Source organism: Heloderma suspectum, chromosome 2 (assembly GCF_057233095.1).
Source record: "Heloderma suspectum isolate Gila_16-S chromosome 2, 16-S_ref, whole genome shotgun sequence".
Classification (NCBI taxonomy): domain Eukaryota; kingdom Metazoa; phylum Chordata; class Lepidosauria; order Squamata; family Helodermatidae; genus Heloderma; species Heloderma suspectum.
The window spans coordinates 378,612,288-378,631,122 of NC_139459.1; the positions used below are offsets into that span (position 1 = coordinate 378,612,288).

General features: G+C 49.0%; 1 protein-coding gene across 3 annotated transcripts in view; it reads left to right on the forward strand.

Moving 5' to 3' along the window:
• The first annotated feature begins 1,986 nt into the window (after positions 1 to 1,986).
• LOC146356328 (alpha-2-macroglobulin-like) overlaps positions 1,987 to 18,835 on the forward strand; it is a 64,399-nt gene continuing 47,550 nt past the window's right edge. For 2 of the 3 annotated variants that reach the window (XM_084831157.1, XM_084831158.1), the window contains exons 1-8: positions 1,987 to 2,141; positions 3,594 to 3,777; positions 6,436 to 6,598; positions 7,733 to 7,785; positions 10,313 to 10,333; positions 14,813 to 14,987; positions 15,817 to 15,901; positions 16,851 to 16,977. In XM_084831157.1, coding sequence (XP_084687283.1) covers positions 2,050 to 2,141; positions 3,594 to 3,777; positions 6,436 to 6,598; positions 7,733 to 7,785; positions 10,313 to 10,333; positions 14,813 to 14,987; positions 15,817 to 15,901; positions 16,851 to 16,977 — 900 coding nt within the window. In that variant the 5' untranslated portion in view covers positions 1,987 to 2,049. Of the gene's footprint in view, positions 2,142 to 3,593; positions 3,778 to 6,435; positions 6,599 to 7,732; positions 7,786 to 8,545; positions 8,771 to 10,312; positions 10,334 to 14,812; positions 14,988 to 15,816; positions 15,902 to 16,850; positions 16,978 to 18,835 lie in introns of those variants that run through there. The other variant, XM_084831159.1, reaches the window with a different exon arrangement.

Genomic DNA, 18,835 nt, shown 5'->3' on the forward strand with positions numbered 1-18,835 from the left:
AGGACCGAATAACAGCTCCATGGGACAGTTCAGTTCACACATGACAGCAAACTTTCATACCATTCATTCATTCATTCATTCATTCATTCCATTTCTATCCTGCCTTTCCTCCAAGGAGCCCAAAGAGGTGTAGATGACCCTCCTCCTTTCTATTTTGTCCTCAAAACAACCTTGTGAGATAGGTTAGACTTGGAAACACCTCTCTTGCCAGCCCGATGTGTTTCTTTATCCCTCTGTATGAAAACTTGCAAATGTCAGCTCTTTCCTCAGGGAAACAACCATGGAAGGTACCCATCAAGAAATATTTAAGCCTGGCAGTTTACTTTAATAAGCATTAGCACCTTTTAAAGCCATGAAACCACCAATATTGTGTCAGATTGGAATCTGAAAGGGAAAAAGGCAACGTCGTCCTCAAAGGAGAGACAGGGGAAAAGCCGACATGCCTACGAGACTCTTGCAGTTACCTTTGTCTTTGCTTAAGACAATGCCCAGCATTCCCCTGGCTGTCTTTCTCGCCTGAACCTGTGATAGCCAAAGACCCATCTACTCCCCTGCCCTGCCCTGCCCTGCCCTACTTCCCCTCACAAAATCGCCTCTCCAAAATCAAGAGGGGCCATCTTGCACTGAGAACTTGTCAAGCTTACTCTGAATTACTGAATCCTGAGAGGAGGGAGAAAAAGAGCCCCTCAACTCCCCGGATCTTTGGAGGATTCTTTCCATCCATCTCACACTTGCTGCTCAGAAGAGCAAATCCTACCCCACCCCACCTCCTTCTCTCTCTTTCCCCTTCTTTTCCCTGAAGAAACTCAGCAGGGCTTCCAACGCACACAAGTCAGCAGATGAGGAGAGGTAAAACTTCTGTTTTCCTTCCATATGCTAATGAAACAGGGCAGGGCCAAAATACCCCAAAAGCCAAACATATGTCAATTTAAAGCTTTCACTGCCAGTAGCTAAGCCTTGGGAGAGGCATTTCAAGTTTCCACCTATTAGAATGGGCGGAGAGACTTCACAAAAGCTGGGAAACCACCAAACAACTGGTGGCTGGGGGAAAGGGGGTGGGGCCCTCTGGGAAACCCCAGGGGCTGTATTGGGACTTCAGGTGGGCTGTATTTGGCCTGTGGGCCTTATTTGGCCCCCGGGCATGTGGTTCTGCACCCCTGCACCATGCATTTTGTGCACTGGAAATAACTCTGGTTGGGAACTGTTCAAATGTCTGGGAGCTGTTGAAAATATTGTTAAAAATTGTTGCTAATGCTTGAGGGCATTTTTGGGACTGTTGTGTGACAGAGAATGTTCATTCACTTGTTACTTGCTGAAAGGAAACGTTTGTAGGCCCTTCCCTCTTGGTGCCATGCTCATTCCTCCCCTTGTGTTATTCCAAGACCTAAATAAAATGGCACCGGATAGCGTTAGAAGTTATTTTGGGGCAGGGGTCTGGCACGGCACTTGGCTTAGCACCCCACGCCCTTACCACAGAATAGGCAGTGTGGGGCTCCTTTTACTCTCCCCCCCCCCCGCCCCATTTGTGGCTTCTGACATTCTGGCTTTCCTGCCAACCATACCGGACAGCTCTGAAGGAAAGGAGTCTGTTCTGGGATGGGGATTTGTGGCTGCACCTAGGTTTTTGTGCCTCAGGTTTGGTGGAGCGGGCTGCCTGAGTCTTGCACCCCCTTCCCTGTTGTTTTGGAGTATATGCTTAGTTGATCCCTACTAGAGGTAAACCAACAGGGCAGCTGTCCCCCTGGAACAGGCTGTAGCATAAATGGTTCACATATGGGCCAGTGCCTTGTGTAATAAGCACTGTCAATGACCTCTTTTCTTCTTCCTTCCTTTTTTGCTTGCAGGGGAATTTCTGTGTGTTCTTTGGCAGAGCTTCCAGCTTCTCCTCTTGGCTGTGGCAATACAACCCCCTCCTTTTTCTCCTCAGCTTTGTGGGCCAGTTGCAGACAGATGGTATAAAGGGTGCTGGAGGAAGAGGGAGCGGCCAGAGGTGCAAAGATCCAGCTTTCACCTCCACCTGTTTTGTCCACAGGCTGCCCTCTCAGCATCATGGGAATAGGCCGGAGACTGGGGGGATCCACCATCTTTCTCCTGCTGCTGTTTCTCCTTCCTTCGGACACCTCGGCATCCACCCCAGAACCGTAAGCCGCTTGCTCAAGGCTTCCCCCAACCCTGCCCCTGCGGCCTCTCTCACCTTTGGTTCCCACAAACTTTGATTCTCCCAGCTTCCCCTTTCTCTGCCTCCGGAGTACAATCCTAAGGCTCTCCACGCAGCTTTACCGAGCTGTGAATTCACGCAACTGATGTTTGGCCTGTGGCATTCCCTGCTACAAGAAGTGGAAGTGAAATCCATAAGCCAAGATTCAGTTGTGTGAATTCACCCCCTGTAAAGCTGTGCGGAGGGACTAACAAGGGGTTGGATCCAAATTTAGGCTGGATCAGCTGCACTGATAGGTGTACTTCTCTGCTGCCTCTCTCCGACAGCCCCTCCAGCGCCCTGAAAATGCCACATGTTGGGGATCTCTACAGCAGTCTAAAATCCTGTATTTAAAACAGGGCTTTCTGCTTCCGTTTTAAATGCAGGATCACAATGACTCCCTTTTTCACGTGCTTCCTTCTCCCGCCCCCCCCTTCTCCCCATATCTGAGTGTTCCGTTTTCTTTCACTGATCTCGCTCCTCTTCTTGCCGCTTTTCCTCTTTTCACGGAGGAAACTGAAGCGCAACACAACGGGGTAATTTGATAGCTCATTCTCTGCGATCTATTTAAAAACGGAACAAAGGGCATTTAGTGCAGGAGACGCCTTGAATGATCACGGCGTCATGTAAAGAGCCTGCAAACTTCTGTGAAGGAGCAATCTCAATCGCAGGATAAAAGCTCAGTGTGAAGGAACCCAGAGTCAAACAAGTTGGGAGTCAGCCTTCTGCTCCAGGGGGGTAGAACTTAAAAAGATTTCTTTCAATGGCTGGGTTCACATGAGTGGGGAAGGAAAAGAAGCCATGGTGACTTCTTTTTCCGGTCGTGTGAACCTGGTCAATGTTAGGTCTTGAAGTTTAATATTGCTTTATGAGGAAATGGTTACCTGTTTCCTTTATTCCTTTATAAGTACGGGTACTCAGATTCCGAACAATTCGTTAGATGTTTAAGTGGAGAAAGAGTCCACAGCAGCAGCGGCAATTGTGTCAAATCGGTTGATAAATTCACCTTTGCAAGGGGAAAGTGTGTCCCCCCCTCTTCCCTTCCCCTGCTCCTTCCATTTAGGAAGGAGACCTGCTTAACCAGAGGCAAAAGTGGGATGAGTGTCCACACTAGAAGCAGAGGATCCCTCTTTCAAACTGCCATCGCCTCTCAGATGATAAATGAACTATTGTCTGTCTCCAGTCACAGAGAGCTCTTTCTTTCAGTCATTCTTTCTCTGAATTTGAAACAAATGTAATGCAGAGAGAGGTGATGAATAAGGCAAAAATCACTCTTGGCTGATTATCTTAGATTTTGAACATGTGGGTTGTAGCTCTCTATACCATGCTGAAGATCATGAACAACCCACAGTCATCACTCCATAGTCCTCTGACGGGAACCTTTCCCCCCATCTAGACAGTATTTGGTGCTGGTGCCCGTCTTGATCCACACCGAGACCCCTGAGAAAATCTGTGTCCAGCTGAGCTACCTGAATGAGTCGGTGACCCTGAGCAGCACGCTAGAATATGGAGGAGAGAACAGGAGCCTTATCGGGGACGTGGTGTCACAGACGGATTTGTTCCAGTGTGTCTCTTTCCAGGTGAGAGCGTCTTGTGTGCTGTTTCTATTTCTCATCTTAACTGAGTGTTCCTAGGTATTTTGCCGAGGAAAACCAAGATTGCCACGTACAACAGTTCAAATGACTCAGAAAAGTAGTACCTATGATTTATTTATTTATTTCATTTCTATACCCCCCAATAGCCAAAGCTCTCTGGGCGGTTCACAAAAATTAAAACCAAACAGCACACAATAAAACAATTTAAAATATATAGAACATTAAAACCACAATATAACAATACAACCAAAATAAAACCTAGCAGCAGTGCAGGAGTTTGAAATACAGATTTAAAACAGCAAAGCTAAAAGTCTAGAAAGCTAAAATGCTAAAATGCCTGGAAAAATAAAAAGGTCTTCAACTGGCGCTGAAAGGAATACAATGTAGGTGCCAGGAGAACCTCACTAGGGAGCTCATTCCAGAGCCGGGGTGCCACAGCAGAAAAAGCCCTCCTTCTAGTAGCCAACCGCCTCACTTCCTTCGGCAGGGGCTCACGGAGAAGGGCCGCTGATGATGATCTTAAGGTCCGGGCAGGCACATATGGGAGGAGGCGATCCTTCAGGTAACCTGGCCCCAAGCCGTTAAGGGCTTTAAATATTAATACCAGCACTTTGAATCGGGGCCGGAAATGGACTGGCAGCCAGTGCAGCTGGAAAAGTACTGGTGTAATATGAGCTTGCTGGCCAGTCCCTGTTAACAATCTTGCTGCCCTATTTTGGACCAGCTGAAGTTTCTGGACCGTTTTCAAAGGCAGCTCCACGTATAACGCATTGCAGTAATCCAGACGAGAAGTTATCAGGGCATGGATAACTGTAGCTAGGCTCTCTCTGTCCAGATAAGGGCGTAGTTGGTATACCAGCCTAAGCTGATCAAAAATGCTCGGTGCCACTGAGTTCACCTGTGCCTCAAGTGACAGTTCTGGACAGTTCAAGTGACAGATCATTATCACAATAAGTGATAATGATTCATTTTTACCTAGGCTTTTCTACCCAATGCTACTTGTAACAATTAAAAAACCCACACAATTAAAAACCCACACATTCATTATTAGGCCAGTGTTCAAAATGCAGTACACAAGCTTTCAGGTTACACAGAATTCTTCCTCAGGAAAAACATTTGGTCAGAACTAGATGCTATGGGAGACATGGGCTCTTGATTAAAATAGCATTCCCCATGGCCAGTCCTCCTCCTTAATGTGTTGTCGGTAACACTTACCCCATGTTGTGATGGCCTGATGTTGAACGTTTCCAGGTCCTCACCAGTGAAACCAAGAGTTGTATGTAATATTAGTCCTACTTAGAGAAGACTCATTGAAATAAATGGGGCTTAAGTTAGGCTAACGTTGGATACAGCCCCAAGTGTCTACGTGGAATTTAGCATCTATGAATAGCTGGCCCCAGAAATATATAAGCTGATTGAGAACACTCATTGTTATGTTCAGAAGCTTTCAGTGATTTATGGGGAACACTGAGCTCATATAATCATCCACTTGGAGGTAGGCCTCACTCCCTTTGAGCCCCTCTGCTGCACACTCAGTCACAATTGCTCAAGGGAGATTTTGTTTTTTCCAGGATGACTTAATCATGACAAAGGTGATGGTGCCCTTGGAGAATCGATCCTGAGCAATGCATGGAGGTGGTAGAAGTTTCATGGGGCAGGGGGAGTCCAGTCAACTACCACTTCTTTTAAGCACTTGCTTCGACATATTTCAGAAGGTTTTTGTAAAAAGACGCACACAGACACACATCTTCCTCTTCTAAAAAAGACCTGTTACTTTTTTTAAAGGAGAGCATCAAGTCACAAAGTTAAAATCGTGTTTTTACAGAGCATGTAAGTGGGCAAAACACATAGGTGGGGCAACGGTCTGGGATGTGTGTGTGTGTGTGTGTGTGTGTGTACTGTCACATTTTCTCAGCAAACAGGGCCGTCCCTCCCATTAGGCAGCGCGAGTTAGCTGCCTCAGGAGGCAGGGGGTGGTGGTGGTGGGAGGGGCAGCAAGGCGGTGGAGGACACAGTGGTCCGAGAGCCACACAGCCTGGCCTGCACCTCTGCGCTACACTGCTGCCCTCAGGCAGGCAGCACTGATGTGAGATTCAGCTGCTGGTCTGGTTGGCTTCTGTTCGCGGAGTGGGGTGGAGGGCGCCATCTTCTCCTTTGCCTCAGGAAGCCAAACGTCCCGCACCAGCCCTGTCAGCAAGAGCAAATGTTGCTTTGAGTGCAGAGAAACCACGGTGTCCCCATGCATTCTGCGCAGGACCAGAAGGCGCCGAGGTGGGGCGGGGTGTGTGTGTGTGTGTGTGAGATCTCCCTCAGCCCGAGGCCTGAATTCAATCCCAGAGATGCTCTCAGGGGTGGGTAGGGCCAAAGACAAAAGGCGCAGGGCCAAAGTATAAAAACTACCCAGAATGCCAGCATGGTTTAAGCTCAATATGCTTACTGCCAGTAACCAGGCTTTCGGAGAGGGGTTTCAACCTTTTAGGATGGGGGAAAAATTGCTCCATAGCTGGGAAACCACCCAATGACGGAGGCCAGGGAAAGGGGCGAGGCCAGGGAAAGGGGCGACCCCCTCTGGGGCTGCCTCAGGTGGGCCGGATTTGGCCCGGGGGCCCAAGGCTGCTGACGCCCTCCTCCTCCCTCCCGCAGATTCCCAGACAGGACAGGACAGACTCCGCACAGGTGTTTATCACAGTGCTGGTGCAGGGGGCGACGGTGCGTTTCTGGAGCCGGAAAACAGTGCTGGTCAAGAACCCGGAGAGGCTGGTCTTCATCCAGACAGACAAGCCCCTCTACAAGCCGGGACAGACAGGTAAGCGGGAGAGGCTGCCGTGGGGAAAGGAGGCTTCGCGGGTCCCGGGTCCCTTTCCACTCCATTCCATGCCTCTCACCCTTTTGACGGGCCCCGTCGGCGGCCAGCTTGGTCCTCCCCGGGGCTGGAGACGCGTTCCTTGCTGCCTTGCTGGCAGCGCGCGTGGTGACGCCTCCTGAAGCGCAGGTGCTCGTCGCGGCAGGCGCCTCGGCCATGCGCCTATGGAGAGGCCAGGCTTTCCAGCGGCTGTGTGCATCCATCTAAACAGGCAGCTTTTATGTCCACCAGGAGGATCTTTTGTAACACGAATGGGTCCTAATCGCCCATTCGAGACCCAGCCAGCCCCAAATACTTTGCATCGCCACAGGGACTGCTGATAACAACGACCCAGTTTGCACGACACAACAGCTGTGGCTTAATTTAGCTGCGGGGCTGTCGTGTTGTGCTGGGGGCCCCTGGCCACCCCTGCTTGCTGTGTCATGTGAACCCGGCATTGTGGGTTGTTTGGGGGGCAGTAGGCAGCCGTCAAATAACCCTAAAAGAAGCTATGGATTATTTGAGGCTGTCTGCCCCCTCAAACAACCCACGACGCTGGGTTCGCACCACGCAGCAAGCTATGAGCATACTGCCGCTTGCATATTCAAAATGGTGACCGGTGTGCTCTGCTAAGCCCTGCTGGGAAATAACCCATGGTGGAAGCTCAGAGGGAACAGGGAGCGTTCCAGATGACATCAGCCTCCCTGCTAAGAGAAGAGTGCTGGTGCTGCATCCACGCAACCCCTGGATCCACCACACCACTGCTTGTTGACCCCTAAGAAACGGCCGGGGCTGGTCTCTGGTTTATGGTACCTATGAGACAAACTGCGTCAGCCAGAGAGAACGAAAAGACAAGACAATGATGCTCCTAGGGATTCCCACACGGGGGACCCTGCTTCCCGGAAGAGGATCAATCACTGGGCGAAGATTTGCTACCTTGAATGTTTGCTTTTGGTTGCTGCTGGAGGGGCTGCCAGGGTTTGGTCCTTTCTGCATGCCGCGCATGTGCTCTGCCACAGAGCCGTGACGTGTGTGCGAACGCGCATGCATGCGCAGCTGCAAAGTCGCCTTAAAATGCTTCCCTTCCTCCTTTCTCAGTCCAGTTCCGCATTGTTTCTCTGGATGAAGGCTTCCGTCCCTTGAAGGAGAAGGCAAGTGTCATCAGTTTACGTTATTTCATTTTCAACCTGCCAAGTAACCAGGGTTCTCTGGGAGATCACAGCTCAAAGACTAAAATGCCGTACCAACAGTTACAAAGACAGCATGCGACACCCGCACTTGGAAGAATAAAATGCAACGCAATCGTCGTGTCCGGGTCAGTTCACGCAGCCAGCCCCCGGGCTGCTTTTTTAGACATCCAAGCAAACCTTGGCACCGGCATGGGCAGAACACCTTGCCCAGGGCCGGCTCCGGGGTTTTGAGGGCCCCAGGCGAGGCACCCTGAATGCGCCCCTCGGCCGCAGTGAGTCCACCTTCTCACCGCCAGTGCCCCCAGCTGCTGCTGCTCCTCCCCCTCCTCGTTGCGCCCTCTTGCTTGCCTGACGGGCAGAGAGCCAGCGGGAAGGCAGGCCGTGGCGTCTCCCGCTCCTCCTTCCCCCCACCTCCGCTGCCTGGGCCGGAGCGAGGGGCAGGGAACAAGCAGGTTGCAACAGTGAAGGGGAGGAGCAGCTCCGGGGGTCCTTCATCAGTGGGCCCCTGCTTGGACATGGATCCAAGCCCAGCCATGCCTACCCTTGACACCAGCCCGGACCTTGCCCTCAGAGCAGCCTGTTAATCAGCAACCTCTGCACCGGCTTTCCCAACTGAGTATTCTCCAGATGTTTTGGATCACCTCCCAGCATTCCTGACCATGGGCCGTCCTGACTGGGGCTGATGGAAGTTAAAGTCCAAAACTCCCGGAGGGCACCGGGCAGGGAAAGGCTGCTCTTCCAGCGCTGCAGAGCCCGCTCAGCTCCTTGGTATACTGGGGATGAAACAGGCCGGATGCTGGGTAGAGCGCAAATGGCGTAAGACCCGAAGCGAAGATGGCTGAGCACGTTCTAGAGCACATCATCGTGCCTATTACGGGCAGCAAGGAAGGCTTGTTTTGCTGCCTCGGTTGTGCCCTCAAGCAGCCGTCCAGTGGAACTCTTCCAGGTGGGTCAAGGATTGTTAACACCCTTTCCAGCAAATGGGGCCCTGTCCCTGTCGAGGACCTGCTGGGACCTTTTTGCATCGCTCTTTGAGGACAAAGTCGCTGGTCTCTGCAGCAAACCTGATGCTGTTGTTAGTGCAGTCGAGGGGTCTGAAGCAACTGTCTGCCTGATTTTGTGGGATCAGTTCGACTTGCTGCAGCCTGATGATGTGGTCAAGGTGCTTGCAGCCATGTGACCGACCACGTGCCCTCTCAATCCCTGCCCCTCCTGGCTAATAAAAGCTAGCCGAAGGGATATGACTGGGTGGGTTCAGGGAGTGATAAATGCTTCCCTTTGGGAAGGGGTGGTCCCTGCTGCCCTTAAGGACGCAGTAGTGCGGCCACTCCTGAAGAAGCCCACTCTGGACCGAATGGATTTAGAAAACTACCACCCAGTTGCAAATACCCCTTTCTTAGGGGAGGTGCTTGAGAGGGTTGGGGTGGAGAAAGACTGCAGGCACTCTTGGAGGATACTGATGATCTAGACCCATTCCAGTCTGGTTTTCAACCTGGTTACGGGACTGAACCAGCCTTGGTGGCCCTGATGGATGCCCTTTCCCGAGAGGGACAGGGGGAGTGCAGCCCTGCTAATTCTGCCTGATCTCTCATCAGCTTTTAGTACCATTCACCACGGTATCCTCCTGGATTAACTCCATGGGATGGGCATTGGAGGCACTGTGTTACCATAGTTCCAGTCTTACCTGTGGGGTTGGTTTCAGAGAGTAACAATGAGTGACCATTCGTTGGCTCCTTGGCCATTGAGCTATGGGGTTCCACAGGGTGCTATCCTGTCCCCAATGTTATTTAACAACTATATGAAGCCACTGGGAGTGGTCACGAGGGGTCTTGGAGCCAAGTGCCATGAGTACACTGATGACACACAGCTCTAGCTCCCTGTGACATCTGAATCAGGTGAGGCTGTGCAAGTCCTGGATCAGTGCCTAGCTGCAGTGATGGGCTGGATGAGGGCCAATACACTGAAAGTGAATCCCGGCAAGACACTTGAAAAGACTCAGCAAAGGCCCAAATTCTTAACACCCTTCCTGCTCCTTCTGCTGAGTGGGCTCCCAGACATCTGCCCCAAAGTCTTGTCTTTATGGCATCAAAGTCCATAACTTAGATATTTTCCACACGACTCTTGGCAATATCTTTGAATTTTTGACAAAATAAATGCTGAAAGGAGAAAATGGGAATGTTCTGAGTGGGCACAAAACCAATTAGAAATGAGCAGCCTTGAATCTCGGTATCCACATTTTAAAGTGCTATAATGCAGCTAATCTTCATTAGATTTTGTGAAGTTTACCCAGGTTGTAAACTTATTCTTCACTAGAGTAGACTGGGTATACTGAGAGAGCAAATAATTTCCTGAAAATTCTGTTCATCTTCATATCCATACTTTAGAATGACAGTATTCTGTAAAGGTCATCTGCCTTAAATATATAGCACCTGTGTGTAGTTTTTCATTCATTCCTGTCTCTGATTCTTCCTGTTTTTTGTCTCCACAGTTTCCTTTGGTTTACATCGAGGTAAGTGGCTAATTCCCACTGAAATTTAAGTGGAAAACTGCTCAGGAAATTGAGCACAGACACATTTGATTTCAAAAGAGGAAACTTCTCTAAAATGAGGAACTGTTGAAAAGAAAGTTGAAAGGGGGAGTCATGAGGGTTAAATCCCTTCAAAATGCTTGGAGGTTACTCAAAACGTGTATAATGGAAGCTCAGCTAAAATGTATACCACAGATTAGGAAAAGTTGCACCAAGTCCAAGAGGTTGCTGGCATGGTTAATGAGCACTGTAAAGGAAGCTATTAGAGGAAAGAAGGCTACCTTCTGAAAGTGGAAGTCTTGCCCAAGTGAGGAAAACAAAAAGGAGCACAAGCTTGCACAAAGGCGATGCAAGCAGACAATAAGAGATGCAACCCCCCACAATATTTTAAAGAGCATATCGCTAACAATATCAAGGCCGATAATAAAGAATTCTTTAAGGGCACAATCCTATGCATGTTTAGAGAGAGAAAAGGCCTACAACTCCCAGCATGCCCCAGCCAGCATGGCTGGCTAGGGCATGCTGGGAGTTGTAAGCCTTTTCTCTCTCTAAACATGCATAGGATTGCGCCCTAAATGTATCAGAAGCAGGAAACCAGCTAGGGAGGCAGTTGGACCATTGGGTGACAATGGTGTTAAAGGAGCTCTAAAGGAGGACACGGAGATTGCAGAGAAGCTAACGGAATACTTTTCATTGGTCTCCATTGCAGAAGACATAGGACAGATACCTGTGCCTGAACTGATGTTTAGAGGAAAAGAGTCTGAGGAAGTGAGGCAATCGGTGACAAAAGATGAAGTTCTCAACCTTATTGATAAATTAAAGGCAAATAAATCATTGGGCCAAGATAGTATCCATCCTAGAGTTCTTAAAGAACTCAAATATGAAATTCATGATCTTCTAATCAAAATATGCAACATGTCCCTAAGATCGCCTTCTGTACCAGAGGACTGGAAGAAGGCCAATGTAACACCAATTTTCAAAAAGGGATCCATTGGGATCCAGGAAATTACAGGCCAGTCAACTTAAGGTCTGTTCCAGGTAAATTGGTTGAAAGCATTATTAAAAGTAAAATTAGTAAGCAAACAGAAGGACAAGTCCTGCTGAAATAGAATCAGCACGGCTTCTGCAAAGGTAAGTCCTGTCTCACTAACCTTTTAGAGTTCTTTGAGAGTGTCAATAGACATGTAGACGGGGTGATCCAGTAGATATTGTTTACTTGGACTTCCAAAAGGCTTTTGACAAAGTCCCTCACCAAAGACTCCTGAGCAAACTTAGCAGTCATGGAATAAGAGAACAGGTCCTCTTATGGATCAGTCACTGGTTAAAGAACAGAAAGCAGATAGTAGGAATAAATGGTAAATTCTCCCAATGGAGGGAAGTAAATGGTGGGTCCCACAGGGATCTGTATTGGGACCAATGCTTTTCAGGTTGTTCATGCATGATCTGGAATTAGGCATGAGCAGTGAAGTGGCCAAATCTGCTGATGACACCAAACTATTTAGGGTGGTTAAAACAAAAAGGGATTGTGAGGAGCTCCAAAAGGATCTCTCCAAACTGGGAGAATGAGCATCCAAATGGCAAATGCAGTTCTGTGTAAGCAAGTGTAAAGTGATGCACATTGGGGCCAAAAGTCCCAGTTTCAAGTATAACCTGATGGGATCTGAGCGACCCCTGACAAGATCTTGGAGTTGTGGTGACAGCTCAATGAAAATGTCAACCCAGTATGTGGCCGCTATAAAAAAGGCAAACTGCATGTTAAGTATAATTAGAAAAGGAACTGAGAATAAAACTGCCACTATCCTACTGTCCTTATACAAATCTATAGGGCAACCACACTGTGTACAGTTCTGGTCACCACCCCTCAAAAGGATATTGTAGAGCTGGAAGAAGTCTAAAAAAGGGCAACTAAAATGATCAATGGGCTGCAGCATCTCCCCTATGAGGAAAGGTTAAAACAGCTGGGATTGTTTAGCCTGGAAAAAAGGAGGGAAAGGGGAGACAGGATAGAGGTCGACAGAATTATGCATGGTGTGGAGAATGTGGATAGGGAGACATTTTTTTCCCTCTCTCAAAATACTAGAACCCAGGGTCATCCTATGAACCTGATTGGTGGGAGATTCAGGACAGAGAAAAGGAAGGACTTTTTTACACAGCGCAGAGTTAAACTATGGAATTCGCTTCCACAGGATGTAGTGAAGGCCACCAGTTTGGATGGCTTTGAAAGGGGGTTAGACAGATTCCTGGAGGAAAAAGCTATCAACGGCTACTAAGCTTGAGGGCTATGAGCTACCTCCAGTACCAGAGGCAATGAGCCTATGTACACCAGTTGCTGGGGAACATGGGTAGGAGGGTGCTGTTGCGCTTGTGTCCTGCTTGTGGATTTTTGGTCGACAGCTGGTTGGTCACTATGTGAACAGAATGCTGGACTAGATGGACCCTTGGTTTGATCCAACATGGCTCTTCTTAGGTTCTTAAGTCACTGGGTGCTGGGGGGCGTTGGAGTTGCAAACCCCTCCCATCCCACAGAAATCGCTGCTGAAATTGTTGTCTCTCTCCTGCTACAAGCAGCAGGAAAATAGTGATCTCAGAAGTCAGGGAACAACAGTGGTCGGGTCCTGCCATCTAGCGAGGTGACAGCACCCTAAAAGCAAATATTTCTGTTAGCCCTGCTTGTAAGGCTGTTTGTTCTTTAAGGGTGCAATCCTATGCATGTATAGACAGAAAAAAGTCCTACAATTCCTAGCATCTCTACACATGGCCATGCTGGCTGGGGCATGCTGGGAGTTGTAGGACCTTTTTCTGATGGTTCATTAGGATTGCACCCTAAAGCTTCTTAACCCCTTGTCAGGGATGGGCAATGTATGCCCCTCCAGATGTTCTGCCCTACAACTCCCTTCAGACCTAGCTAGCATAGGCATTGCTGAGGACTATGGGAATTCTAGGCCAAAACAATTGGAGGGCTACAAGTTGCTCCCCCTTGCCTTAAATTGTCCATTTAGGGGACAAAGGTCACCTTTGCTGCAGTCCTCAAATCCTAATCGCCAGAACCTCTCGATTCTGTAGGATTCCACGTAGAATTGGGCAGTTATCTGTAAGTCCATGCAAAGTTCTACATGTGTGGCCACACTGGAGACTGTAGCCATGATGGTAAAGCAGATACCTGCTCTGGTAAGAAATAAGCTATCGGGCAGGTTACAGTAATAACCCAGCATTCCCTCACAACTGTAACCCAGAGGGAATCTTCCATGCTCTCCCCAGACCTTGATCCCCTTCCCCCAATCCAGTGACTGCAATGTCATTCACACAGTTTTATCTGGCTCTGGGCTTGCAGTGCAGCAGACAGTTACCTTGGATTATTGAGAGCAAATAGACTTTGAATATGCCACACTGGGGGAAAAAAAACCCACAGGGCAGAGGCCAGGGGACCGGAAATATTTAAACATTAACCATGGCTGCAACTTGAAACAGAGCTCCTTGGCAGTAAGTTCCATTTAACTCAACAGGGCTTGAGTTAAAAGGAGCTTGGACATTTGGTCTGCTTTTGTTGAATTTTATGTAAAATTCTTAGCCATATTTTCATGTGCGTGCATGCGTGTGTGTGTACGTGCCTGTGTGTATGTGTATATGTATGTGTGTGTGTGTGTGTGTGTGTATATATATATATATTGTATGCATGCACTGAAAAGGATATATTCAAATATATGTAGCTTCATGTTTTCTTTTTCTCTTTTTGGTTTTGTTGAATTTTGAAATAAGACATTAATTCAAAACAAAACCAAATAACTCCCCAGGACTTGCCCTGGAGCACACATGGTCAGTCACTAGAGCTCAGGAGATGCATTTCAACTTTTAAAAACAGGGAAATCTGCACGAAAGCCAGGAAACCACCAGATGGTTGGGGAGAAAGGGGGTGGGGCCTGGGGAACAGGGCATGGCCACCTGAGGGACTCTGAAGGGCCGGATTAGGACTGCAGGAGGGCCGGATTGGACTCCTGGGCCTGAGGTTCCTCACCCTTGGCCTAATGGTGGGGCCGGCACCTACAGCTACACAGTGCTATCAGAAGAGCAATACTGTGGCAGAGGGTGGGCAGAGTGTGCTGGGCAAGATCTGCATTAGTGCTTTTTATCGGTACTGAAGTGCAGTGATATCTGTTAGGGCACATTACGCATTCAGTATATCGCTTTTCTAGCATTATTTCCTGCTTTGTGTCCTGTATTATCCACAATATCACTACAGATGTCAGTGAATACGCTAAAAGCGATAAATGCACAAGAGGAATATCATGTCACCATGATGGGATCGTTTTGATATGCCACGAAGTATAGATCTGGCCCTGGACACTGACAATTGATGGTAGCATGTCGTAATATTTAGGGCCACCAGCAGCAGCAGTAGAACCGATGCCCCGTCGCTGGTTTTAACATGAGCGGCTTGTGGCCGTGTTCTCTTGTGACTTCCAGGACCCCAAGAGAAACCGCCTGGCTCAGTGGCGAGACGTGGAGCTCAACATGGGCCTCACCCAGCTCTCCTTCCCTCTTGCTTCTGAGCCTGCCCAAGGCACCTACAAAGTGGTGGTACAGCCAACCTCCATGATTCCAAAAGACCATAAAGCTGCGTTTGTCGTGCAGGAATACGGTAAGAAGGATCGGTCCCTCTTGCGCCAGGTGATTGAATGGCCATGATCCATTTGTGCCGATTTGTACTCTGCATCCCTTTATGAAAAGAAGCATCTTGAAATGGTGTGTGTGTGTGTGTGTGTGTGTATATTTCAGAAGATATAAATATGAAATATGGGTGACATACTTATGGAAGAAATGAGGAAGTGGTAAAGATTTTTTTATTTGCAAATATAACAATAACGCTCCCCCAGTATAACAATAGAAGAAGCAGTAAAGGTGCCCCCTTTGTAGTTCCTTTGTCCATCTATGTTGTATGCAACAGATATCGCTGGATAAGATCTTAGCTACCCAACAAGGAGAATCAAATGGTTTGTTTCCTCTTGCTCAGCTGTACCAGTTCAGATTGCATATTGGGGATTGATGATTAAAATCATGGGTGCGTAACCTGTGGGCCAAATGCAGCCCTCAGCTGCTCCCTGTGTGGCCCGCAAAGCCTGCCCACTTTTTCCTGTGGCCCACCTGATCCTCCCACCAGCTTTTACCCCATGCCCTGCACCTGCGTCCAGCCTCAGGGCCAAAAAAGTGGTGCACCTCTGGTTTAAATGCTTGCCTACATTAAAAACAACAACTCTCTACACATTGGCCTATCAGGGAACAGGGTTGTAGCCAGCTGTTCAAGGAGCTTGGCTCTTAGTGAGGGGTGATTTATTTCAGCAAGGATGTGACTATTTTAATGAAGTTGTTCTGGTGGGGGAAAAGTGTTCCTCACATGGTTTGGAGATAACTGTATTGTTGTTGTTTTTCCTTCCCTTTCCTTTATCCTGGTATCTCCTTCCTCCCTTTAGTATTGCCCAGATATGAGGTTTTGGTGACGGCGCCCAAGATTATAACAGTTATGGCTGACGAACTAGAAGTGACTGCTTGTGGCAAGTGAGTGGGATGAGTCTGGTTTTCTCTTCTTCATACTTGGAACCAGGGAACGGAGACCTTTGGTAACACAGTGAATGCCCCCTTTTCTACCAGCCACTGCTATTCCATCCTGCAGTTGGCCTGTCATAGCTGTGTGGCATAAGTGGCCTGCAATGGCACTGCACACCTGGTGAGTAGCTGCGTTGCCCAGCTCAAGGCGCCTTGAGTGCAATGCTATCCCACTCGCCACGTCCTCTTACTGTGAGTTGTATGACTGTGAGCGATACTGGAGGAGTGCAATGGAGGGGGACCAGAGCTCGGGGGTGGAGCCTGTGCATTGCATGCAGAAGGCCCAATCTTCAGTCCCCAGCATCTCCAGTCGAGAGCTGGAGAGCGGTTGCCAGTCAGAATAGACCAGGATGTTGAGCTTCAGGCCCGTGGGACAAATCCAGCCCACCTGGGTTCCCAGTCTGGCCCTTCAGGGTGCTTCAGATGGTTACCCCCCTTTTCCCCCAGCCACCAATCTTCTGGTGGGTCCCTGGCTTTTGTGCATCCCCCCACCCTTCCAAGACGTTGAAATGCCTCTCGGAGGGCCCAGTTACTGGCAGGAAGAGATTTAAGCTACAATATGCTGGTGATTTTGGTATTCTGACCCAGCCCCTTTGGCCTTCAGCCCCACCTGCCACTGGAACGTGGCCCCTGAGAGCTTCTCTGAAATGTAATTCAGCCCTTGGGCTGAAAAAGCATAGACCCCTCCCCCCCAGGAATAGACGGTACCGGGCTACACGGATCGATAGCTTGATGCTTTATAAGGCAGCTTCCCGTGTTCCTATGAAATCGTCTTTCTCAAGCTCTGGATGATCAGCCACCATGAAACGTTCCCGGGTCATCGAACAAGAGACAGCCCCGCTGGTCTCTGTATCTCCCTGTATCCCCTCTTCATCGATGCTGTGGTTGTTTCCGGCTGCAGATACACCTATGGGAAGCCCGTCCTTGGCCTGGTGCAAATCAGTGTTTGCCGGCCCTATCAATACCGATATGGAGGCCAGTGCCACGGGCAAGAGTCACAGGCCGTGTGTGAAGAGTTCAGTGGAAAGGTGAGTCCCGCAACTGCAGCGGAGGCCTTTCATCAACAAAGACCGTTTGGGGACTGCATTGGACACTGTCCAGTCCTCCTTTCTCCCTCTTGTGTTTGGATTCCCTTCCTCTGATGTCCAAATTGGTCGTAAGCCAGTAAGGGCCTGGGGCCTGTGGTGTCTTTTCCGCTCTTTAAGACACCTCGATCTTTGAGGTACTTTATGCCAGGGGATCCCAACCTTTTTGGACCTGTGGGCCCATTTGGGAATTTGAGGAACTGCTGTGGGCACCACCACAAAATGGCTCCCACGGAGGATGTGGCTAGTCACATAATGGCTGCTGTGGAGGCCTGGCTGGTCAAAAGTGAGCTAGAGAGGTGGCGAGGGGAGAGGAACGGCGAGGCTGGAGGCTGGGAGGGAGGGGGAAATAGCAAGGCACGGAGGTAGCAGGGAGAGAAAGAGCAAGGCTAGAAAAGGAGAGGAAGGAGACTGACCTAAGATTTTCCACGGCTTTTCTTAAAACCATTTTTTAAGGGGGCAGGGAGGGCAGAGCTTCGTGCGTGCCGTTGGAGGTCCCTATGGGCACTAAAGCGCCTGTGGGCACTGCATTGGAGATCCCTGCTTTTTACATTCATATTACTCTGGGCAACTTGTGAGTGAGACTGTTTACTGGGCTGTGAGCGCTTCCTCCCAGAAAGAGGGACTGCGTACTTTTAAAAACAAAATCCAAATACTGACCATGTATTACGGAAATTAATTTCTGTAAAGCTGGCTTTGGATAGTAGCTTTGCAGAGAGCTTCCAGTGTTATCACAGAATCATAGAACAGTAGGGTTGGAAGGGGCCTACAAGGCCATCGAGTCCCACCCCCTGCACAGTGCAGGAATCCAAGTCAGAGCATCCCTGACAGGTGGCTGTCCAGCCTCGTCTTGAACGCCTCCAGTGTGGGAGAGCCCACCACCTCCCTGGGTCATTGGTTCCATTGTCGTATTGCTCTAACAGTCAGAAAGCTTTTCCTGATGTTCAGCCGGAATCTGGCTTCCTGTCACTTGAGCCCATGATTCCGTGTCCTGCACTCTGGGATGATGGAGAAGAGATCCTGGCCTTCGTCTCTGTGACAACCTTCCAAGTACTTGAAGAGCGCTAGTGTAGTGTAGCATTTAGCTCAGGGGTGGGGAAACTCTGCCCCTCTTGTTCTTTTGGTACAGCAATGGGTTTCTTTTTCTTCTGTCAGTCCCCAGGGCTCTCTGGAGAGGAGGAAATTACTATTTAACCAATTTAAGTCCGTGGTATAGATATGCCATGTATGTTGGGCCCAGGGGATGAGAGACACAGAACAGTAAGATGTTTCTTATTGGATTAGTATCCATTGGAGAAATGGTAGGCAGTTTTACCACAGTGTGCCATGTCCCCCCCGCCCCACATTAAATCCTGGGCATGCCTCTCTGACCTGGCAGTAACTTGGTCAAGGGGGTGGGACGCCCCATTTCCTCTTGTTTCCCCAATGGAAGCAGGTTTTCCCGCTGAGAAAATCCCCAGGAGTGCAGCAGTGACCCCTCACGTTACCGCAGTAGTGGGGACACTCATTCACCTTAAAAGGCCTGCTTTTAATCTTTAACATATCCTCCCTTCTGTGCATGTTTACTCAGAAGTAAGAAATAAATCTCACTCCCCTGCAGTGAGAGGGTTAAAGGCTAACTTTAGAAATTCGCCCTAAAGCTCTCTTTCACTTCTCCATTGCTCTCTTAAATCGCTATTGCGATGTTGTGCTTCTTTGATGTTCTATAATTTCTCTCATGTGAAGTCATTTCTCTGTTATGTAAAGTCCTTTCTCCGGTTTATCACTTTATTGCAGTAATGGTTTTTCGGGTTTACGGGAG